Source organism: Anolis sagrei, chromosome 1 (assembly GCF_037176765.1).
Source record: "Anolis sagrei isolate rAnoSag1 chromosome 1, rAnoSag1.mat, whole genome shotgun sequence".
NCBI lineage: Eukaryota > Metazoa > Chordata > Lepidosauria > Squamata > Dactyloidae > Anolis > Anolis sagrei.
Genome location: NC_090021.1, coordinates 149,412,732 through 149,437,942, shown reverse-complemented (window position 1 = coordinate 149,437,942; position 25,211 = coordinate 149,412,732). Strand labels below are relative to the sequence as shown.

Genomic DNA, 25,211 nt, shown 5'->3' with positions numbered 1-25,211 from the left:
GTAATGGGTGATGCTTTTCAGAAACAAATATCATTAATTTCAAAGATGCAACAATTAGTAATTACAAGGGACTGCAATTAACCTTAAATTTGCAAGGAGACTAGATCTGCCATGCATAGGCTCGCCAACAAATTTCTGATGGGCAAGCCGTGCAGATAATATCCTCTTTAAAACAGTAGAGGAAGGAACAAGGGGGTCAGCAACCATGGACTTGGTCCTTACCAATATGGAGAAGTTAGTCACTAGATTCAAAGTAGAAGGAAGTGACCACGTAAAACTAGAATTCATAGATGTGGGACAGGGCAAAGAAGCATACAGTCAAGCACTGATTTTTCATTTCAAAAAAGCTAATTTTCTCAAACTCCCAGAAATACTGGATGAAATACCCAGGCTTGAAACACTAGAAGAAAAAGACATCCAGCAAGGAAGTGAATTAATGAAAGAACTGCTAACCATAATCACAAACAATCCCACAGAAGAAGAAAAATTGAAAATTTTTGAAACCGCCAAAAAGCGCAGCAATAGCAAAAAGAAAATGAAAAAGAACATTTATAAATAAGGGAAGGAATGTTAAATCATCAAAGAGTATGGATGCATAGCCCAAGCTTGCAGAAATAGTATGAAGAAAGCTAAAGCTCAGAATGAGCCGACTGCCTAGGCAAGCAGAGGGCAACAACAAGCAGGCAAACTATAACGGAAACAGACGGACGCTGATCAGTAAGGATGCTAAAATGTCAACCGAGCACAGCAAAAAGGCGGAACGGCTTAACACCTATTTTGCATGATGTTTTCTTTTCCTAGAAAAAAAACAAAAACTTTGTGTATACATACAGCAGAAGAGACTTTGTTATAAGGGATACAGGTTGCAAAACAAGATTGACAAGGAGGTAATCAAGAACCACCTAGTTAACCTATATGAGATCACATCTGCAAGACTAGATGGATAGCATCCCAAAGTACTGAAGGAACTTGCTAATGCACTCTCTGATGTACCACCTTCCAACACTTTTGAGAAATATTGTAGAACAGGTGAGATGCCAGAAAACTAGTGAAGAAGAAACACTGTGCCTCTCTTCAGAGAACAAAAATGAAGGTCTGGGAAATTACAGGCTAACCAGCCTGACCTAAATACCAGGAAAAATATTAGAACAGATTACAAAGGATCTATTTGCGAGCATCTGGATGACAATGCAGTGATTAATAGGAGCCAGCACTGGTTTGTCAAGAAGAAATCCTGCCAAACTAAGCTTAGATCTTTTGGTTAAATCAGGTCAAAAGTTTAGTAGATGGGTTGAATGCTGTTGATGTCATTTATCTGAACTTCAGCTTCTCATTATATTTTGATTAGCAAACTGATTTAATGTGGAATAGATAGATCCATAACTGGTTGGAAAACTGTTTTCAAAGGGTTACCATCAATGGCTGCACTTCAAAATAGAGCTTTCCTCTCATGAAACACACTTCCAATATTTTATCAATGATTTAAATAAGTGGTACACCATCTGTTGCTCTCCAGGTGTTTTGGAGTTGAATTTCTGACCACTGGACAAGCTGGCTAGGGCTTCTGGGAGCTGGAGGCCCAAATATCAGTTTTCAAGTCAAGGGAAGTAATTATTCCACTACACTCTGCACTCATCATTCATTGTAAGAAGGATATAGACAAGTTTGCTACCAAGCACAATTCAAAGTGTTGGCTTTGGCCTATAAAGCCCAAAATGGTTCCGGCCCACCTTACCTGTCCAAAAGTATCTCCCTCTATGATTCACCACAGAGGTTAAGATTGTCAGGGCAGGCCCTGCTCTCGGTCCCACCTCCTTCGCAGATACGGTTGGTGAGGACGAGAGACAGGGACTTCTCTGTGGTGGCCTCTCATCTATGGAACCCCCTTTCCAGCGAAATTAGATCAGCCCCCTCCCTCCTGACCTTCAGGAGAAAACTAAAAATGTAGTTGTGGGATCAAGCTTTTGGTCAGTAACTTTGAGCAGTGCAGTAAGTGACTATGAAACTAATACAATGATGAATGGAACGGCCCTGGATAAGGATCTGGATTGCGTGATTTTAGTGATTTTCAATGTTTAATGTTTTAGTTGTTTGGATTTTAATGTATTTGCGTGTTTTATTGATATGTATCTGTGTGGCATTGAATCGTTGTCTTTTGTAAGGCTGCTCTGAGTCCCCTTCGGGGTGAGAGGGTGTGATACAAATACAATAAATAAATAAATAAATAAGTTGGAGCAGGTTCAGAGAAGGGCAACAAAAATAACAATGAGGCCTAGAGAACAAAACATAGAAGAATAAGGGAGCTGGGCACATTCAGCTTGGTGAAAAAATAACTAAGGGGCAACATGATTGCACTCTTTAAATATCTAAAGGGCTGTCACAAAGAGGACGGGGCAGGTTTGTTCTCTGCTTCTAGGATCAGGTTGAATGGAGGGTGCATTTCAACTAAACATTAGAGAGAACCACTGGGTAGCAAGAGTGTTTGATGATGGATCCAGTTTCCCAGAAAGGTGGTGGGGTTTCCTTCTCTGGCTATATTCAAAAAGAAGCTGGGCAGCTACCTGCTAAGGTCTTCTAGCTAGGTTCCATGCATTGCGTAGGGGGCTGGATTTGATGCCCTGTGCAACCCTTTACAACTCTATATCTCTTCTAGAATGTTCAGCATGAGGCAAAAAAAAAGGATTCTATACAAAGAATAATGATTCACAAGCCAACTTAGAATGAAAAGGAATTCATAGAAGCTGAAGAGACAGAGATGAGTGGTTGTCCTGTTGTAATACCAAGCCTATATGAAAAACACCACATACGAGTCAAATTTTGCAATCAATGTTGCTCAATTTATCTTCCGTTAAATCAGTTAGGATTACTCTATTAATGCAGAATATATAAAGTTTATATGTATGTATAAGCCAGCCTCAAATATAAATCAAGGGCAGGTTTGGGGGCCAAAATTACGGCTTATTCAATGACCTGCTGAACCTGGGGGTGTGTAACAAATACATCTTAAAATGCATAAAAGCAACATACTTAGCAAGAGCTAAAAATAAGAAAAGGATGTATTTATCTGAAAGATTAGAAGGAGTGTGTATAGAAACAGTATTTATTGCTGGTCTTAAAATGTCTACATCTGTATAAATAAAGATAAGGACAGGAATAGAAATGCGGAAAAAGAATAAGAATGTGATCTGAAAATAGGGACGGGGAGAAGAGCAAGGAAAGCAACATGTGTATATAAGAGTAAAGACTCTAATCCTTCGTTTACTACCCATTACATATGTATAAAATAACATGCCTCACTGAATACAGAGTAAACTACTTCTAAAGAAACATATACAGCATTACATTGTAAAAGACTTTATATCCTCCTAATTTGGGTAATATGGCATGGTTGCTTACTATAAAGCATTTGAACACTAGCAATACTGTATTTCATTTTTCAAAAATTAATTTCTATGCTTCTCGGTTTCAGGTGACATTGAAAATTCCTTGTTTTTGCTGTTTTGTTTCAAAATGTGTTTCTTGATAATTTTTCAGCACAGTTGCATTTTGAACACTGACAAGGAGCTTCCCGTACCCTTGAAGCTATTAATAGTTACATTCAAGTGAAAACTTGGACAGTATCTTCTTCCATACACTGTTTAGCAGTCGCTTGCACAACAGTCACCTATTTCAGGTACAGCCATGGTAAGAAAAATGTGGATGTCACTGACAAGGAGGTCCTTTTATCTCCTTTCAGTACATCAGAACTTCCATGATCATTAAGATAAAACTATTCTGCTAATGCTAATTATTATTTTCTATACTGATAGCACAGTAATTTAATTAACTCAGACCACAATCTACTTCTGGTTTGACAAGTAATTATACATTTTGATGCTGGCTTTGACAATCAGAAACTTCATGAACCTTTCCCTTTATGTTCTAGTGCAATTCATGGCATTAAACTATAGAGCTCCTCTTTTTACTCTTCTGTTACCTACAACTGCACAAGATTCTCCTTGTTTGCAAGACTCTTAATTGGCCCTGCATTCATTACCAAGCAGGAACAACAGTTCCCACAGAAACATGTTCAGGAACTGTGGGGTTTTACCCCTCTTTTCATCCTTCATCTCATAGATGGAATTTATTTTGTTATGATGTATTTTTGCTGTTTTGTGTCTAATTATGTTGTATTATTTTGGGCTTAGCCTCATGTTAGCCGCCCTCAGTCCCCTTTTGGGTGATGGTGGCGAATTATAAAGTGGTGCCCAGAATTGTGTCCGATTCTGGGCACCTCAATTCATGAGAGATATTGACAAGCTGGAATGTGTCCAGAGGAGGCCGACTAAAATGATAAAGGGTCTGGAGAACAAGCCCTATGAGGAGTGGCTTAAGGAGCTGGGCATGTTTATCCCGAAGAGGGGAAGGCTGAGAGGAGATATGATAGCCATGTATAAATATGTGAGAGGAAGCCACAGGGAGGAGGGAGCAAGCTTGTTTTCTGCTTCCCTGGAGACTAGGACGCGAAACAATGGCTTCAAACTACAAGAAAGGAGATTCCATTCAGCAGTGGAACTCTCTGCCCCGGAGTGTGGTAGAGGCTCCTTTTTTGGAAGCTTTTAAACAGAGGCTGGATGGCCATCTGTCAGGGGTAATTTGAATGCAATTTTCCTGCTTCTTGGCAGGGGGTTGGACTGGATGGCCCATGAGGTCTCTTCCAACTCTACGATTCTATGATTCTAAAGTTTATTATTATTATTATTATTATTATTATTATTATTATTATTACTAGCTGTCCCCTGCCATGTGTTGCTGTGGCCCAGTCTGTGTATGTGTGTGTGTGGTTGTTTTTTGGCATTTTATGTCTCTTCTGCTGTTTTTACGAGTGATGGTCACTCACTGGAGTCCCCGGTGGCGCAGAGAGTTAAACTCCTATGCTGGCAGGACTGAAGACCGACAGGTCGCAGGTTTGAATCCGGGGAGAGGCGGATGAGCTCCCTCTATCAACTCCAGCTCCTCATGCGGGGACATGAGAGAAGTCTCCCACAAAGATGATAAAAGCATCAAATCATCCGGGCGTCCCCTGGGCAACGTCCTTGCAGACGGCCAATTCTCTCACACCAGAAGCGACTTGCAATTTCACAGGTTGCTCCTGACACAACAAAAAAAAAAATTACTACTAGCTGTCCCCTGCCATGTGTTGCTGTGGCCCAGTCTGTGTATGTGTGTGTTTGCATATGTGTGTGTGTGTGTGTGGTTATGCGCATGCATTGTAATGTAATTTTTGTTTTTTGGCATTTTAAGTCTCTTCTGCTGTGTTTTTACGAGTGATGGTCACTCACTGGCCTGATAGATGTCTTGTGTCCAGGGGCGGCTCGTCCATTACGTGAAGTAAGTGGTCGCAGAACACTTTTTTTTTGCCAGGGGCGCAGAGGCGCCTCTGTAAATGCCCCTCGACTGCCACTTGAGGAGCGCCCCCTCAGCTCAGAACAGTCCTAGCAGTTCAGGGGGAGCCTCGGCTTTCTTGCCTTGCTGCCGGGCGATCCTCTTCCCAAAGGCCCTTGAGCATCGCCTAGCCCCTCTCGTTCCTGCTCCATCCGGCCACCAGGTGCGCGAGCAGAGCCGGCGCTCAATCGTTCTCCATGTTCAAACACTTCCCCATAATCGGCTCCCTTTCCCGATCCCCCAGCGCTCCACACACCTCCTCTCCTCTCCCCAATCCGCGGGTGGGCCAAGGGGCGGAGCCGCTGCGCCTGGCCCGCTTCGGGTCCGGAGGCGTGTCTGAAGACCCCAGCGTGCGCACCAAAAGCCGCCTCTTCTCCTGACTTTCTCATCAGCCATTGGGACAGACAGAGAGAGAGAGAGAGAGAGAGAGAGCCCCTCCGGCTGGAGGTCTCCCACCTCCGCTCCCTCCTTGGTTTTGCGCCTAGCTTCAGGAAAGGTGGGCATCTCCACCTCTCTCTCTCTCTCTCTCGGTCCCAATGGCTGAGGAGAAAGTCAGGAGAAGAGGTGACTTTTGGTGCGCACACTGGGGTCTTCAGACCCTAGCCCTAACCCTTGGCCCACCCACGGATTGGGGAGAGGAGAAGAGGCGGGTGGAGAGCCGGGGGTTCGGGAAAGGGAGCCGGTCATGGGGAAGGGATTGAACGTGGAGAACGATCGAGCGCCGGCTCTGCTCACACGCCTGGTGACCAGGTGGAGCAGGACCGAGAGGGGCTAGGCGAGGCTCAAGGGCCTGGCCCCTTTGGGAAGAGGATCGCCCGGCAGCGAGGCAAGAAAGTGGTGCTCACGTCGGGGTCTTCAGGCACGCCTCCAGACCCAAAGCGGGCCAGGCAAGGGAGCAAGTGCAGCAAGTGTAGTTACTGGGATGTATAGTTCACCTACAATCAAAGAGCATTCTGAACTCCACCAATGATGGAAGTGAACCAAATATGGCACACAGAACTCCCACAACGAACAGAAAATATATATCAATGATTGGTTTGGGGGGGGGGGGGGCGCCAAAATACTGTTTGCTTACCGTTGAAAATTACCTAGGGCCGCCTCTGCTTGTGTCCAAATTTGATGTCAATTCCCCCAGTGGTTTTTGAGTTCTGTCAATCCCACAAACGAACATTACATTTTTATTTATATAGATTATCTTGTTCGTAACTTGGGGACTACCTGTAGGAGGCAACCAGGCGCTTTGACAGATGGGCAGATCATCATCATAATCAGTAGCTGCAATAGCCCCTTCTCCCCATCCAGCCCGTCCAGCAAGGCCTCTTTCTCCTCGCCCCCGCCCCCCAACCAGTCCCAGGCAGGCCGGGAGGAGGAGGAGGAGGAAATGGCAGCACTCTCCGCCTCGCTCTGCACCTGCGCCGCCGAGGCTGACAGCAGGCGGAAGGGAGAGAGAGAGAGAGAGGGAGGGAGGAGGCGAGGCCCGGCTCTGCCTCGGAAGCGGGCCTCCCCGCACAGCCCTCCCTCCCTCCCTCTTGTTGAGGGCGACCCCCCAGGGCCTTCCTTTCAGTGGCCGCACTCCCCCCCTCAGCGCCTTCCTTCGGGGAGCTAGGCCTCCCTTCTCCCCCAATTGGCAGTCCTCGAGGCCAACGCCAAGGCTGAGGGAGAAGCCCCTCTCCCTGCTCCTACCTGTTGCGCCGTCCGCCTGTCAGCCCCTGCCTGGCTTCCTCCTCCTTCCCTCCCTCTTCCGAGCCCAGAGAACGGAGGGCGGGCTCTTCCTGGCGCCTCTGCTCCGCCCCTCTCTCTCTCTCTCTCTCGAGGGCGGCTGCGTCAAAGCCAGAACATGGCGCCGGCCACTGAGAGGACTAGCACCCACTCACTCGCCTTCAAGGCCCGAGTTTCCCCATGTCTTTCCTCTCCTGAAGCGTCCGAGAAGCCCGCTCTGAGGCGGGGGCCTTCTCTCTCTCACACACACACCCGCCTTACAGCAGGCGTGGGCGAAGTTTAGCCCTTCAGGCGCTTTGGACTTCAACTCCCAGAAATCTCCGCCAGTGTCCCGGCTGCGAGGAATTGTGGGAGTTGAAGTCCAAAACACCTGCAGGGCGGAAGTTAATTTGGCAACGAGAGAAGGAGGCCTATCCCTATGCCGGCTCTTCTTCGCCCACTTAGAATCAAAGAGTTGGAAGAGACCTCATGGGCCATCCAGTCCAACCCCCTGCCAAGAAGCAGGAATATTGCATTCAAATCACCCCTGACAGATGGCCATCCAGCCTCTGTTTAAAAGCCTCCAAAGAAGGAGCTTCCACCACGCTCCGGGGCAGAGAGTTCCACTGCTGAACGGCTCTCACAGTCAGGAAGTTCTTCCTCATGTTCAGATGGAATCTCCTCTCTTGAAGCTTGAAGCCATTGTTTCGCATCCTAGTCTCCAAGGAAGCAGAAAACAAGCTTGCTCCCTCCTCCTCCCTGTGACTTCCTCTCACATATTTATACATGGCTATCATATCTCCTCTCAGCCTTCCCTTCTTCAGGCTAAACATGCCCAGCTCTTTAATCCGCTCCTCATAGAGCTTGTTCTCCAGACCCTTGATCATTTTAGTCGCCCTCCTCTGGACACATTCCAGCTTGTCAATATCTCTCTTGAATTGTGGTGCCCAGAATTGGGCACCTATTCATCTCCCAGGCGCCCCCCTCCCTCCTCCGCCTCTTTGACCCCAAAATGCACCGCGCGCAAAATCGCACCTTTGGAGAAGATCCTCGCCTCCTCCTCCTCCTTCTTCCTGTTGCTGCTCCTCCAGCTAACCCCGCCCCGTGGGAATAAGGGGCGGGGCTTGCCTGGGAGGAGGCGGTGCCCAAGCTGTCACTCACTTGGCTGCAAGGGGAGCGCCAACCAGAGCGGAGCCGAGCAGAACGGAGGCGTGGTGAAAGCCAAGAGACCTGGAAGGAGGGGGAGGGGCCAGATGACCCCCACCCACCTGCTCACCCCTCCCGCCCCCTCCCACCTGGATGCCACTTGGAGAAGTCAGGGGCGCCCAGGAGCATGGGCAGAGTCAGGCCCATAGCCAGGATTTTGATTGGGGGGCGAGTCTGAGTGAGAGAGGATCTATGTATTTATTTCTGGCACTTATACCCCGTCTCTTGAGAGACTTATTTTGCATAGAATTACGGAAAAAATAGACCCTTGTCTGATCCCATAGCAAGCTGGCTGCAGAAAAGGCAAAAACTGCACATCGCAAGTGCTGAACCTGAGTCAGCACATAGAAGATGGCTTTGAAAGGCAGCAGATCACAGGAGCTGTCTTCATAGACCTGTCAGCGGCTTATGATACTGTGAAGCACCGCCTCCTCCTGAGAAAAATGTATAATATCACAAAGGACTACCACCTCACAAGCGCCTCATAGGAAACCTGCTACAAAACAGGAGCTTTTTTGTTGAGTTCCAGGGCCAGAGAAGCAGATGGCAGAGACAGAAGAACGGCCTGCCTCAGGGGAGCGTGCTTGCTCCATCCATGTTCAACATTTACACAAATGTCCCAGAAGGGACAGAGAGCTTCATCTATGCTGATGATTGTGCCATTAGTGGTCAAGCAGGGAGTTTTGAGATGGTTGAACAGAAGCTTTCCGAAGTTCTAGGTGCTCTTACTGCCTATTAGAGGGAAAACCAGCTGATCCCCAACCCATCTAAAACACAGACATGTGCCTTTCATCTCAAGAACAGACAAGCACCCCAAGCTCTGAAGATCACCTGGGAAGGAATCCCATTGGAGCATTGCAGCGCACCCAAATACATGGGAGTCACTCTGGACCGTGCTCTTACCTACAAGAAGCACTGCCTGAACATCAAGCAAAAAGTGGGTGCCAGAAACAATATCATATGAAAGCTGACTGGCACAACCTGGGGATCACAACCACATACAGTGAAGACAGCTGCCCTTGCGCTGTGCTACTCTGCTGCTGAGTATGCATGCCCAGTGTGAAACACATCTCACCACACTAAAACAGTGGATGTGGCTCTTAATGAGACATACTGCATTATCACGGGGTGTCTGTGCCCTACACCACTGGAGAAATTACACTGCTTAGCCGGTATTGCACCACCTGACATCCGCCGGGAAGTAGCAGCCAATAGTGAAAGGACCAAGGCAGAGACATCTCCAGCTCACCCCCTGTTTGGGTATCAGCCAGCACATCAATGACTTAAATCTAGAAATAGTTTTCTAAGATCTACAGAGACACTCGCTGGAACACCTCAGCAAGCGAGAGTCCAAAAGTGGCAGGCTCAAACCCAGAACCTCAACCAACGGCTGATACCAAATGAGAGACTCCCCCCTGGGCACACAGAAAACTGGGCGACTTGGAAGGCACTGAACAGTCTGCGCTCTGGCACCATGAGATGCAGAGCCAACCTTCAGAAATGGAGCTACAAAGTGGAATCCTCGACATGCGAGTGTGGAGAAGAGCAAACCACTGACCACCTGCTGCAATGCAACCTGAGCCCTGCCACATGCACCATGGAGGACCTTCTTGCAGCAACACCAGAAGCACTCCAAGTGGCCAGATACTGGTCAAAGGACATTGAATCAACTACCAAACTCACAAATTTTGTATTTTGTCTGTTTGTTTGCTTTGTTCTGTTAGAAATGTAATATAATTGACTGGTTGCCCTGACATGACAAATAAATAACCAGAGCAGAACCGAGCAGAACAGAGGCATGGTCAAAGCCAAGAGACCTGGAAGGAGGGGGAGGAGCCAGATGAGCCCACACCCACCTGCTCACCCCTCCCTCCCCCGCACTTGGATGCCACTTGGAATCGCGGCGCCCGCTGGACCATCCTCCAGAAAATCGGGTGCTCTAACAGTGGTTCTCAACCTGTGGGTCCCCAGATGTTTTGGCCCTCAACTCCCAGAAATCCTAACAGCTGGTAAACTGGCTGGAATTTCTGGGAGTTGTAGGCCAAAACACCTGGGGACCCACAGGTTGAGAACCACTGCGGGCTTGAAACAAATTTGTGAACATCCTGCGGCTCCTCCATGATGACAACAGTCTTGGACAGCAATGGCTCCCAGAGTGACCCATTTAAGGTGGAATCAGGTGTCAAACAGGGATGTGTTTTTGCCCCAAATTTATTTTCCATCTTTATCACTATGATACTTCACCTTGTTGACGGGAAGCTTCCCACCGGAGTGGAAATCACCTACCGGACAGATGGCAAGCTGTTTAACCTCAGCAGACTGAAAGCCAAAACCAAGGTTACAGCAACATGTTATAGAACTCCAGTATGCTGGTGACAATGCTGTCTGTGTGCATTCAGAAGACCTACAAGCCACTCTAAACACCTTTGCAGAAGTATTCAGGAAGCTTGGCCTGTCATTAAACATCAAGAAAACCAAAGTGCTCTTCCAGCTGTCACCAGCCAATCCCTCGCCAGTGCCAGTGATATAGCTTAATGGTGTAACATTAGAAACTGTTGATCATTTCCGCTACCTTGGCAGCCACCTCTCCACCAAAGTCAACATTGGCACCAAAATACAACACCGCCTGAGCTCTGCGAGTGCATTTTTCCCGAATGAAGCAGAGTGTTTGAGGACTGGGACATCCGTAGGGATACCAAGGGGCTTGTTTATAAAGCTATTGTCCTTCCAACCCTGCTCTATGCCTGCGAAACGTGGACAGTCTATAGACGTCACATGCAACTCTTGGAATGATTCCATCAGAGCTGCCTCCGGAAAATCCTGCAAATCTCTTGGGAAGGCAGGGAGACAAACGTCAGCGTGCTGGAAGAAGCCACCTTAGACATTAAGCTTTCACTTGGTATGTGGTAAAAATCTTTGGGTACATAAACACTGTAGAATTAATACAATTTGACATTACTTTAACTGCTATAACTCAATGCTATGGCATGCTGGGATTTGTAGTTTGGTGAGGCACCAGCAACCTGGCAGAAAAGGTTAAAGATCTTGGAAAACTACAAGTAACCATGAGCCATGGCAGTTACAGTCATGTAGAATTTTGAGCACTTACATGGTGACTGCAATACCTTGCGTCCCCTTTCTTTTGAACTAGAATACATATTAAACATTTCCAATTTCAGATTTTTGTTAGAACTACAGCGGATTATGTTTCTGTAGTTTGAAACAATGTATTGGGGTGCAATCTAGTCCTGGTGATTTACCTCTCTCTAGTGCAGCTTCCATATCACTTTCTAATACTGGAAGTTCATCTTCAAATGGTTCTTCCTTGAATGAATTTGCCATCATGTCATCTTTATATAGTACTCTGAGTATGCTTTCTATTGTCTTTTTATTTCTACTTGGTCATTTACAAGTTCCCCTGTTGGTCGTACAGCATTCCCACTCTTGGTTTAAATTTTCTTCTTACATGGTGAGAAATAGATCTCTTGTTTTTCCTTTTTTGTTGCCATCTTCAATTTCTATGTATTGATTCTTATAGTAGTTATCTTTTCCCCTTTGCAGAAGTCACTTGTTTTCTGTCCTTAATTACGTGAAGAGTTTTATCTGTCACCTACTGAGGCGTCTCTTTCTTTATGGCTGCAGTGTCTTTCTGCATCCCTCCTGACAATGCCTGGTTTCAGTCCAACAATCAGATTTAATAATACAAATCTGACTTTTAACATCATCTTTAATCTGTTTTTACACCATATTCTTCAGGTGGCATTTTTTCTGTTCTTTAGCTTTATTCTATTTCCTGATATTGGTGGTTCATGGTTTACGGCAGTGTTTCTCAACCTGGGGGTTGGGAACCCTGGGGGGGTCGTGAGAGGGTGCCAGAGGGGTCGCCAAAGACCACCAGAAAACACAGTATTTTCTGTTGCTCGTGGGCATTCTCTGTGGGAATTTTGGACCAATTCTGTCATTGGTGAGGTTCAGAATATTCTTTGATTGTGGGTGAACTATAAATCCCATCAACTACAACTCCCAAATGTCAAGGTCTATTTTCCCCAAAATCCGCCAGTGTTCACAATTGGGCATAGTGAGTACCTGTGCCAAGTTTGGTCCAGGTCCATCATTGTTTGAGTCTACAGAGCTCTCTGGATGTAGGTGAACTACAACTCCCAAACTCAAGGTCAATGCCCACTAAACCTTTCCAGTATTTTCTGTTGGTCATGGGACTTCTGTGTGCCAAGTTTGGTTCAATTCCATTGTTTGTGGAGTTCAGAATGCTCTTTGATTGTAGTTGAATTATAAATCCCAGCAACTACAACTCCCAAATGACAAACTCTATCCCTACCCCCCCCCCCCCACCCAACCTCACCAGTATTCAAATGTGGGTGTATCGGGTATTTGTGCCCAATTTGGTCCAGTGAATAAAAACACATTCTGCATCTCAGATATTTACATTAAGATTCATAACAATAGCAGAATTACAGTTACGACGTAGCAATGAAAATAATGTTATGGTTGGGGGTCAACACAACATGAGGAACTGGATTAAGAGGTTGAGGCATTAGGAAGGTTGAGAAACACTGGTCTGTGGCATAATCAGCTCCTGGTCTTGTTCTTGAAAAGAATGGAGCTTTTCCTTCTACCACTTCCAATTATGTAGTCTTACTTGATTTCTATTGTATATTGGCCATATTTGCTTGCTTGAAGCATGTCTGTGATGAATAAAGTGTTGGTATCCCTTAATCCAGACAATCACTCTGTTCCATTTCTTGACCCTAGGCCAAATTTTCCTACAATTTTTGATAATGTTCTTTTTTTTACTCCTATTGCATTCCAATCCCCTGTGATTAACAAATAGTGCCATTTTAGTGAATTATAAATTTCTTCATAGACTCTAGCATAGGATCATATAATTTCTTCATCTTCTAACTTTGTAGTAGGCGCATAGACCTGAACTATAATTATATTGATTTCCCCTCCCCTCCCCTCCCCCCTTGAAATCTTATTGATATTATTCACTCAGTCTGCATTGTATCCTTTGACTGTTTTGGGCAACATCTCTCTCTCATTATTAATGTCACATTTCTTCTTAGACTTTCATTTCCTATGTAAAGCACTGTTATTATATGATTCAAATGCCCTGTTCCCTTTAGCATACTCAACCCAAGGATTGCAATTTCTGGATGTTCCATTTCTTGTGTTACAATGTCCCTATATATTGGATAATAAATGTAAAATATAATAAATACAAAATGAACCCACAAAATAATATAAATAAGCATTCATTATTTGAAGTCAACAGTTATAGCTGACATAGAAACAACTGTTTCAATATACTTCATATACATACATATTTTCAAGAGTTGATAATTGAAGAAACAATAAAGCAAAATTAACAGCATTGACCTTCCTAGATCAAGTCTTCAGTGATTTCTATACTTTCCCCTCCAGCTCTTTGTTCACTTCTTCCCAGATTTTCTTTTCAATTTTTGATGTATCATACTCTTTCATCATATCGAATTCTCTCCAAGGCATTTTCCATTTTTCTACTTTTTCTTTGGCTTTTTCGTTGAGATATAAGTCAAAATCGATGCTTTGGATATTGAACTTTGGATGCTCCCAGCGTTTTGACCAGGGTCTTGGTTTCATTTTGACCTTCATCTAATGTAATGAAAAGTAAAGTATATTAGGTTATGCATTTTGCTGTTTTAGTTTGTCTTTTATTAACGTATATTATATTGTATTATATTATGCAGACTTGTAATTGTTTCTCATACTAAATAATCACTGAAATTGCCACTGGGCTTTCCTTTTTACAATTTGGAATTAATTATGGATTTATCATCCAGAAAATGTTTAGCACTGATAATAGGTTTACAACTATGTTTTTGTCAGAGCTGAGAAATTAATATGCACTATATTGTTTTATGAGCCCCTGGTGGTGCGGCGGGTTAAACCACTGAGCCACTGAACTTGCTGACCAAAAGGCTGGTGGTTCAAATCTGGAGAGCAGGAGTGAGCTCCCACTTCAGCTAACCTAGCAGTTCGAAAACATACAAATGGAAGGAACCTTCTTCCATCTCTGGTGGACGTGTGAGAAGTCTAAAAAATTTTGGCGGAAGGTACCTGAAATACTAAGTAAGATATTAGACTTAAAAATTGAAATGAAACCTGAATACTATCTTTTGGGGATGCTGGATTTTGATATAGATAAAAACAAAGATAGATAATTTTTTCACATGGCCACGGTGGCGAGAATGGTTCTAGCCAGAAAATGGAAGAATAAAGAGCCACCAACCATAGATGAATGGACGCTTAAGCTACTAGACATAATGAATATGGACAATCTCACTCAACTCCTAAAAATTAAACAAAACGCTGATTCAATAACTACGAATATGTCTCCAATAAAAAAAATACTTCAATATCAACTAATTGTAGCCCTGAGAGGTGAAGAACTAGACAACCTGTTATCACTACTAATGCAGTCATAAGGGGGAAAGTAAGTAATTAAAAATAATACTAACCTTCCTTCACTCTAACCCTCAACCACCCCCTTCCCTTTTTTTTATTCTTCTCCCTCCCCCCTCCCTCTTCTCTACCCTAATCCACAATACTTTTAATATTAAAATATAGCATGCTGATGAATAACAACCCTCAGATGTACCCTTGAAAACCCATAATAAAAATCATCATCATCATCATCATCATCATCATCATAAAAAAAGAAAACATACAAATGTGAGTAGATCAATAGGTGCAGTTATAACTCCATGCAGTTATTCTGGCCACGTGACCTTGAAGGTGTCTAAGGGCAACACTGGCTTTTTGGCTTAGAAATGGAGAAGAGCATCACCCCCCAGAGCCAGACACAACTAGGCTTAATGTCAGAGGAAAAATTTTATTCTTTTATGGTTTATCATAAAGATTTAGAGCTGTATTTAAAATTTAATTTTGGTTGTAACAGAATGTAAACACAGAGAGATAGTTAATAATAGAACAAAGGCAACAGCCCAAAAGATCTTATTATAGAACTTCCTACAGATGCTAATTAGTTTTTCTTCTCAAACTGGAAATACTCAAGTGGTGATCTTCAAGAAGCCATACTTAGAAAATTTGCAGTCTTTGTAGTGAGTGGAAATAATAATTATAATTTTTTTTCAAAGCATTGTTTTCTTCTGTCAAAAAAGTCACTGCCCATGCACAATGGGAGATACTGACTAAATGGCTCAAAGTTACTTGGTTCAGTGGTTAGAACAGTGGTTCTCAACCTGTGGGTCCCCAGATGTTTTGGCTTTCAACTCCCAGAAATCCTAACAGCTGGTTAACTGTGTGGGATTTCTGGGAATTGTAGGCCAAAACACCTGGGGACCCACAGGTTGAGAACCACTGGGTTAGAATTTATTAAAGAGCCATTGTCAGTATAGCAGCCTCAAAGCAAGTAGGTCTGCTAGGAGCTAGGTTCACAATGCAAGTTTCTCTTCTAATACAGCTAACATTTAGCCCCATTAGTCAGTTACCCCCTTGATATTACCTTGTTCACAGGAACATCTTCATTCATTGGAACTGGTATAGGTTTCATATTAACATCAACAGTGCTGTACTCCGGAAGAGCGTCTCGTAAATACATCAGGTTATCATCCAATCTTTTCTCTAGTTTCAGAACCTTGATTTCTTGGATTAAAGGGTTGTACAGTTCATAGCAAATTTCAATACCTGAAACAAAAAGGTGTTTTTACTAAGTATTGCTTCTGTACCAGAGAATGAATTTATTAAAGTGGATAACAGCAATAACTGTTGCAGGACAATTTTGCCTGGAGAAAGAAATCTGGAACTATACAAATTTTGGCAAGAAGATTGAATTTATAAATAAGTAGCTAACTCTATATGAAAATGTTGACTGCACACCAGCTAACAGATTAGGCTTTCCATAGAATTTATTTGTAATGGTCTACACCAGGGATCCTCAAACTTTTTAAACAGAGGGCCAGGTCATAGTCCCTCAAGCTGTTGGAGGGCCAGATTATAAATTGAAAAAAAAAGAATGAATTACAATGCACACTGCATATATCTTTTTTGTAGTACAAAACCACCTAAAAACAATGCAATAATTAAAATAAAGAACAATTTTAAGAAATATAAATTTATTAGTATTTCAATGGGAAGTGTGGGCCTGCTTTTGGCTCATGAGATAGGATTGTTGTTACGTGCTTTCAGGTGGTTTCAGAATTAGATTGACCCCGCGCGAGGGCCGGGTAAATGACCTTGGAGGGCTGTATCCTGGTCCCCGGGCCTTAGTTTGAGGACCCCTGCTCTAATTGAATGTTTAAATATCCAGATCTGTGCTCAGCACCAACTTGATATAAACAGAATCACTCAATCACAACATCTAATTTATTCGCATAAACGAGAATGACTTCAGATTGTAGTAATCTGAAATGTATTTCTATCATGGCTACATAATGTACCTACAGAGCAATCTGAGACAATGTTACTCTCCTCTGCCCATAAAAGAAAGCCACCTAGTAAAACAACATGTACTTACCCTGTCCTTCTATGACATTTCGAAGTATGAAGGTTCCACCAAGTCCTTTTCCTGATCGCTGAACACAAATTCCTACAAAAGTGCTGGTCTTTCCATTGGCATAGGGATCTGCTGCAGTAACAGCAAGTATGCTTCCTGCAAGCAATAAAGAGAAACTATGCAATATTGAGAAAAAACATTCAAAGATCAGACCCAGCAAGGTTAATTCTCCTTAAGTAGAACTCCAAGAAAGTAATCTGAGCTCAGTGATATTTTATCATTGTTTACCACGTTGCTGCTTTGTCATGAGACCAGTGATCATGCCTACTTGAAATTATGAGAGTTATGTTTTGTTAAGCATGTATTGGAACTGCAGCTGAAATATAGTATTACAATTTGAATTAGCAATTAATCTTAAATACCTTGTGATCTGGAATATTCTACTTTGACTTGAGTCCTTAAAACAATTTGTGTAACAGTAATAAAAAGAGTGAACATGTTTTCATTTGTTCCAGAGTTTAAGAACAACAGATTCAAATTACAAGAAAACATATTCTAATTAGAAAGAACTGCTGTTCAGTGGTGAAACAGATTCCCTCAGAAGGTAGTGGGCTGTTCTACTTTATGGAAGATTTTAAACAGGTTGGATGCCAACCTCTCAGAGGTACTTTAGTGGTAGATTTCTGAGCTCACAAGAGATTAAACCAGATGGCCCTGGTGTCCTTTCCAACTTTAGCACCGGGATTGTGGTGCAGCTTGCTGGGTGTCCGCTGCATTAAGATCACTACTGTCTGAAAGGTCATGAGTTCGAAGCCAACCCGGGTCAGAGTGAGTTTCCGGCCAATTTGTGTAGCTTGTTGTTGGCCTTTGCAACCCGAAAGACAGTTGCATCTGTCAAGTAGGAAATTTAGGTACCACCTATGTGTGGGGAGGCTAATTTAACAAATTTACGAGGCCATTAAAAATCTCCAGCAAAAGCATGTGGGGAATGTGGAAAGTACTTCTTCAGTGTCGCAGATGGACGGTGAAGCGACAGCTCCCCTGGTGGCCAGAAAATTGGAATGTTATATAGCCTCTGACTGTCTGTCTATATGTGTTGTGTGTCTATGGCATTGAATGTTTGCCACGTATGTGTACATTGTAATCCACCCTGAGTCCCCTGCAGGGTGAGAAGGGCGGAATATAAATACTGTAAATAAAAATAAATAAATTTATCATTTTAGTGTTCACTATTTTAAAATCTATCAGTATTTTAGATCCATTTGTTTGTGTTGATATTTAAATTAATACATTCATTTTGTTATGTCCAAACCAATTCCAAATAATGAGTTGTAATCGGCCTAGAATACCAATGCAGAAAGGGCAGACTACATATTATAAAATTAAAATAACTTGAGCAACATCAGTGAAAGGTTTTGCATGTGTGCTTTTGGTATGAATATACTGAAAACGAACCTGTTTTAAAATTACATCCAATTTGATAACGTAATGTATTAATCCAAAGTAACAGAACTTTCTCCTGGAGGATTGGGGGCCCTTCCACACAGCCATATAACCCAGAATATCAAGGCAGAAAATCCCACAATATCTGCTTTGAACTGGGTTATCTGAGTCCACACTGCCATATATTCCAGTTCAAAGCAGATAATGCAGGATTTTATTCAGCTGGGTGGAAGGGGCCTTGGAAAGTACTATATTGATTTATAGTACAAATTGCCAAGTCTGGAATACTGTTGACTCAACATTTGTTTTAGGGTATTTGGGAATTTCTCTTATTCAAGGTACATTGACACTACTATCAAATTCACTCCAATTTTTGTGATATATATATATATATATATATATACACAGAGAACCAGTCAGGTTGAGTGGTTTGAATACTGCACTATGATTCTGGAGATCTGCTCAGCCTTCAAAACCTATGGGGTAAACTTGGGCAAGTCATACTCTCTCTGCCTCAGATGAACGCAAAGGCCCCCTCTGAACAAATCTTGCTGGAAAAAAAAACCCAGAGATAGATTTCCCTTAGGGTTGCCATAAGTTGGGAGTCATTTGAAGGCACACAACCACCACCATCCCATGAAAGGCTACTGACCAGCATAGAATTCTGGAATATTCATTACTTTCCTCCTTTGCACCATGTCTCTCCTTTCAATGTGGAATTTCAAAGGATTATATCTCCCCCGAGGAGGGATAAATTCAGGACTGAGAAACCTGTTAAACACAAAAAGAGATTGGTAAAAATGGAAACACTGCTTTATATGAAAGAAATGTGGCATAACTAAATGTGAAATAAAAATAATTTTACTTTCTGTCTGTTGCACGAAGTTTTGACTCATCCACAATGACTGGTTTTGGAGGCGGCTTAAATTTTGTTGGTTTTTCATCATTAGAGCTGAGGCGTTCAAAAGAAAGAGAAAGGCACCCTTCAAAAGAAAGGCCTGCGTTAATACTGGATTACATTTTAGTACAAAGCCCCTTTTATATTCGAACCAAGTATTCTCTGCAATCAAACTCTCTTTTATATTTGAATCAACTCTTCTCTGTAATGCAACTCTATTCAAATTTACCTAGAAAGCTATTAAAATGCAAGAAAGTTATGCTTAGTCCAGCTTGTGGCTGCAGCCTTACAGACACACCCAGGATCAGAACTTTTTATGTTAGGCCCCTTCCACAAAGTTGTATAAAATCCACATTGAACTGGATTATATGGCAGTGTGGACTCAGATAATCCAGTTCAAGCAGATATTGTGGATTATCTGCCTTGATATTCTGGGTTATCTGGCTGTGTGGAAGGACCCTGAGTAATCCTTGGTAAAGAGGAGAAAAACCTACAAAATTCATCACCAGATGACTTGAAGGCACGTGAACTCATACATGTACACATCTGTGGAACAATGTTTTTGCTACAAAATGCCCTTTTCCAAGCCCTGTACCAAAGTGGTTTGATATATTGTGATAGCTTCAATCTGCACATAATATTCTACTCCTAGCAAACAATGTGCTGCCAGCTATAAATCATTTTTTCCAATTTCCATTTATATCCTGAGTGTGTGTCTATGGCCCCTTCCACACAACTGTATGAAATCCACATTGAACTGGATTATGTGGCAGTGTGGATTCTGATAACCCAGTTCAAAGCAGATACTGTGGATGATCTGCCTTGATAATCTAAGTTTTATGGCTGTATGAAAGGGCCCTGAAATATCTGCTCCTAGTGGGTGCTTGATACTAAAATTAATAGCACAGACATTATGCAAGACTTGATTTATAGTCTAGTTTATTTGCTTTTATTGACTACAGTCTACTTCATCAAATCTGCCAAGTGTGAGTGTAGCCAAATGAGAATAGCAGGGTCAGGAAGAAATCTAATAGCAAAAAAGCCACAACCTTGTTTTCACTAAGGGATAAATGGATCCAAAATAGTAAGAGTGCTCCACTTAATTACTGAATAAAATACAGGGCACAAGGATTACGTTTGGATATAAAATCAATCACCGTTTAGCATTACAAGGTAAAGTGTGACTAAGGCCCCTTCCACACAGCTGCATAAAACCCCACATTATGTGCTTTGAACTAGATTATATGGCAGTGTGGACTCAGATAACCCTGTTCAAAGCAGATAGTGTGGATTATCTGCCTTGATATTCTGGGTTATATGACTGAGTGGAAGGGTCCTAAGGGTGAGTCTCCACTGTAGAATCAAGGTAGCAGGACACCACTTTGACTGCTTCACGGTGTGGGATCTTGGGATCTGTAGTTTGGAGAGGTTCCAGCACTCCTTAGCTTAGATGTAAAACTACATCTTCAAGGAGCCCTTACACACAACTATACAGGGTGAGGCAGCATAATTTCATTTTTTTTAAATGCACGCCATTCAGTCGGTTGAAGACGTAGCGGAGCGCTAGTGGTCTCATTTGAGAGGCAGGAGTATAAAGTTTTGTCCTGACATAGTTCAGTTGCCATCATGCGTTGGAACAGTGAGGAGCCTGCTTTTGCCGTGGAGGCCTACTTTTGAAGTGGATTTGGAGTGGCCGGCCTGCTCTCCAGATTTGGCCCCTTGTGATTTTTTCTATGTTTTTTTTTTTAAATCCTGTGTTTATGTGAACCGTCCAAGGACCCTACAAGATTTGAAGACCTACATCCAGGAAGAAATTGCCAACATAACGCCTGCTATGCTGGCAAGAGTCATGACAAACGCCAGAAATTGGTTTACTTAGTGTATGGAGAATGGAGGACGTCACCTACCTAATTTGATCTTCAAAACTACGTAAAACAAAACTTTAGGTATGCGCCTACATTATATATATATATATTTGATTCATACAATGGGTTTTATTAAGTTTTGAAAAAAGGAAGTTATGCTGCCTCACCCTGTATAAATCCAGAATATCAAGGCAGAACATCCCACAATGTCTGCTTTGAACTGGGTTATTTGAGGGCCCTTCCACACAGCCCTATATCCGAGAATATCAAGGCAGAAAATCCCACATTATCTGAGTGTGGACTCAGATTACCCAGTCCAAAGCAGATATTGTGGGCTTTTCTGTCTTGACCTTCTGGGCTGTAGGGCTGTGTGGAAGGGCCCTGAGTCATCTGTGGGATTTCATACAGCTGTATTGAAGGGACCCAGGACTCAATGTCTTTGAGCCATGGCAATTAATGCGAAATCAAACCGTCCTCATTCTACAAAGTAGACGCACACTGAGGCTGATGCGCTGCAACTTATGGGCGCCAATTCCCACTCCAACCTCTTTAGTACAGTACTTCCGCCTCCCCTTCCAAAGCATGACCGCATTTTTTATTTATCTTGGGTGGTGGGAAGACTTCCACTTCGCTAAGAGCGACGAAGGGCATTCCAGAATACGGAGACCGAGGCGCATTGGCCAAAAAGTTATACTTACTGCCGCGGGGGACTCCTGGCAGAGCACAGGTCCTGTTCCAAACAGCCGCCATGATTGTTAGGGAATGGGCGCTTCTCCAACAGCTGAGGCGCATGCGCAGAAATGGATAGTTACGGTAGCCTCTTGGGGACAAAAGGAATGCAAACGCGGCTTGGGAGAAAAGCGTGCTGCTGACTGTCGCTTGCAGCTAGAGGGGCTTGTTTTCCGAGAGGCACGGTCCTTGCATAGAATCATAGAGTTGGAGGAGACCTCATGGTCCATCCAGTCCAACCCCCTGCCAAGGAGCAGGAAAATTGCATTCAAAGCACCCCCGACAGATGGCCATCCAGCTTCTGTTTAAAAGCTTCCAAAGAAGGAGCCTCCACCACATTCCGGGGCAGAGAGTTCCACTGCTGAACGGCTCTCACAGTCAGGAAGTTCTTCCTAATGTTCAGATGCAATCTCCTTTCTTGTAATTTGAAGCCATTGTTCTGCTTCTTAGTCTCCAGGGCAGCAGAAAACAAGCTTGCTCCCTCCTCCCTGTGGCTTCCTCTCACGTATTTATACATGGCTATCATGTCTCCTCTCAGCCTTCTCTTCCTCAGGCTAAACAAGCCGCTCCTCATAGGGCTTGTTCTCCAGACCCTTGATCATTTTAGTCGCCCTCCTCTGGACACATTCCAGCTTGTCAATATCTCTCTTGAATTGTGGTGCCCAGAATTGGACACAATATTCCAGGTGTGGCCTAACCAAGGCAGAATAGAGGGGTAGCATTACTTCCCTAGATCTAGACACTATGCTCCTATTGATACAGGCCAAAATCCCATTGGCTTTTTTTGCCGCCACATCACATTGTTGGCTCATGTTTACCTTGTTGTCCACAAGGACTCCAAAATCTTTTTCACACGTACTGCTCTCGAGCCAGGCATTGTCCCCCATTCTGTATCTTTTGTTGTTGTTCATTCGTTCAGTCATCTCCAACTCTTTGTGACCTCATGGACCAGCCCACGCCAGAGCTCCCTGTCGGTCGTCACCACCCCCAGCTCCTTCAAGGTCAGTCCAGTCACTTCAAGGATGCCATCCATCTATCTGGCCCTTGGTCGGCCCCTCTTCCTTTGGCCTTCCACTTTCCCCAGCATCATTGTCTTCTCTAGGCTTTGCCGTCTCCTCATGATGTGGCCAAAGTACTTCAACTTTGTCTCTAGTATCCTTCCCTCCAGTGAGGCATTTCGTTTTTCCTGCCAAAGTGGAGGATCTTGCATTTGTCACTGTTGAATTTCATTTTGTTAATTTTGGCCAATCATCTCTCTAATCTGTCAAGATCGTTTTGAATCCTGCTCCTGTCCTCTGGAGTATTGGCTATCCCTCCCAATTTGGTGTTGTCTGCAAACTTGATGATCATGCCTTCCAACCCTTCATCCAAGTCATTAATAAAGATGTTGAACAGGACCGGGCCCAGGACGGAACCCTGCTTGTGGCACTCCGCTCGTCACTTTCCAGGATGAAGAGGAAGAATTGGTGAGCACCCTCTGGGTTTGTCCGATTAACTAATTACAGATCCACCTAACTGTGGTTTTGCCTAGCCCACATTGGACTAGTTTGTCTTCTTCTTGGGTTGATTATTAAATCCATCCCATCCCTATGGAGTGGTCTACTAATAATCCTCCATGATAGTATGATTCTCATGGAAGTATCTCATGGAAAACTCAGGCTACCAGTGCAATAATATTTCATCATATTCATCCTGCCACTATTCTTAATCCAGAACAAGACCAGGTCATTGCATTGACTTTGGACCTTAATCCTAGTTTTAATATTTAATATTTATTCCTGGACTTTGGGTGCCTGCAAAGGATAAGGTATAACCAAGAAATAATGGGTTGCTGTCAGTTTTCCGGTCTGTGTGGCCATGTTCCAGAAGCAATCTCTCCTGACGTTTCACCCACATCTCTGGCAGGCATCCTTAGAGGTTGTGAGGTTTGCTGGAAACTAGGCAGGTGGGGTTTATATATCTGTGGAATGTCCAGAGTAGGAGAAAGAACTCTTGCCTGTTGGAGGCAAGTGTGAATGTTGCAATTAGCCAGATTGATTAATATTGAATAGCCTTGCAGTTTCAAAGCCTGGTTGCTTCCTGCCTGGGGATCCTTTGTTGGGAGGTGTTTACTGGCCCTGATTATTTCCTGTCTGGAATTCCCCTGTTTTCTGAATGGTGTTCTTTATTTACTGTCCTGATTTTACAGGTTTTTCTTTTTTAAAGAAATAATTAATCAATAATTTTCTTGTATTGTCGAAGGCTTTCATAGCCGGAATCACTGGGTTGTTGTAGGTTTTTTCGGGCTATAAAATACAATACTTGCATGCTGAGGATGCTTGCTATAGATGCAGGCAAAACGTCAGGAGAGAATGCCTCTAGAACATGGCCATATAGCCTGAAAAAACCTACAACAACCCAATAATTTTCTTTTCTGTCCAATAGTGCTTTGCAACCAGAGGGACTAATGTCATGTTTGAGAACCTGGGCCTATATCTTTGTTATGTTAGTTGTTAGGCTGCTTAAACTCACGTTAACATCTGGTAAGTGCCTCTATTATGTATATACTGGGAGATAATGTGGAACAGTGAAATAGCCTGAGCTGGGGCTCATTTCTTACTCTGGAGTGACCCCTAGTGTTCATTGTGGGGCCTTATTCTTGAAATGTGAACAAGGGGCTGGATGTAATCTGACACAATGACAGCGTGAAACTATTGATCCTGGAAACTTGCAGCCTGGAGAAGAGTTGCCTCAGAGTTGAACACAAAGATGCACAAACATGCAGGATAGAATGACATGTTGTGCTTTCTGAGGGGGGCAAGACTGCAACATCAGGGTTTTTTTTTTCTTTAGCAAGTGATATAGGTTGCTGTGGGCTCTTGTAAGCATGCAAGTATTGTATTTTATTTATTACTAGCCGTCCCCTGCCACACGTTGCTGTGGCCCAGTCTGGTGATCTGGAAAAAAAAGTAATGAGAAAGTGTTGGTTTCTAATATATGTAATTTTTTTCTGCTTGTGGGTAAACAGTATTTCTTGTTGTTTCTTTATCAGTGTTGATGTGGAGAGTGTGTGGTTTGCCTCCTCTGGAATATGCAACATATCATTGTCCTTCTTTAGAGGTCCCTTTCAAATCTAGGATACTATATCTGAGTCTCTGTGTGAATCATATCTATCTATATCTATGGCTGGATGGCTCTTTGTCAGGAGGGCTTTGATTATGTTTTATTGCCCTGGTGAAGGGAGTTGGACTGGATGACCTTGAGTATTTTCTGTTTGTCATGGGGGTTCTGCGTGGGAAGTTTGCCCCAATTCTGTCATTGGTGGGGTTCGGAATGCTCTTTTAATGTAGGTGAACTATAAATCCCAGTAACTACTAATCCCAAATGTCAAAGTCTATTTCCCCTAAACTCCATCTGTGTTCATATTTGGGCATATGGAATATTTGTGCCAAGT

General features: G+C 43.3%; 2 protein-coding genes across 4 annotated transcripts in view; both read right to left on the bottom strand.

Annotated features, from left to right (window-relative positions):
- ITSN2 (intersectin 2) overlaps positions 1-8,254 on the bottom strand; it is an 88,066-nt gene extending 79,812 nt beyond the window's left edge. The window contains exon 1 of one of the 3 annotated variants that reach the window (XM_060785196.2): positions 8,158-8,254. The gene's annotated coding sequence lies outside the window, so the exon portion shown is untranslated. Of the gene's footprint in view, positions 1-6,642; positions 6,666-7,107; positions 7,404-8,157 lie in introns of those variants that run through there. The other 2 variants (XM_060785188.2, XM_060785204.2) reach the window with 2 other exon arrangements.
- A 5,331-nt stretch (positions 8,255-13,585) lies between these two features.
- On the bottom strand, positions 13,586-21,856 carry MRPL19 (mitochondrial ribosomal protein L19). Its single transcript, XM_067469262.1, has 6 exons — positions 21,748-21,856; positions 19,152-19,269; positions 18,939-19,057; positions 16,865-16,999; positions 15,854-16,035; positions 13,586-13,980 (listed from the first exon to the last, which is right to left on the bottom strand). Exons 1-6 carry the CDS (start codon positions 21,839-21,841, stop codon positions 13,753-13,755), a joined length of 876 nt encoding a protein of 291 aa, XP_067325363.1. The 5' UTR covers positions 21,842-21,856; the 3' UTR covers positions 13,586-13,752.
- Positions 21,857-25,211: the final 3,355 nt, after the last annotated feature.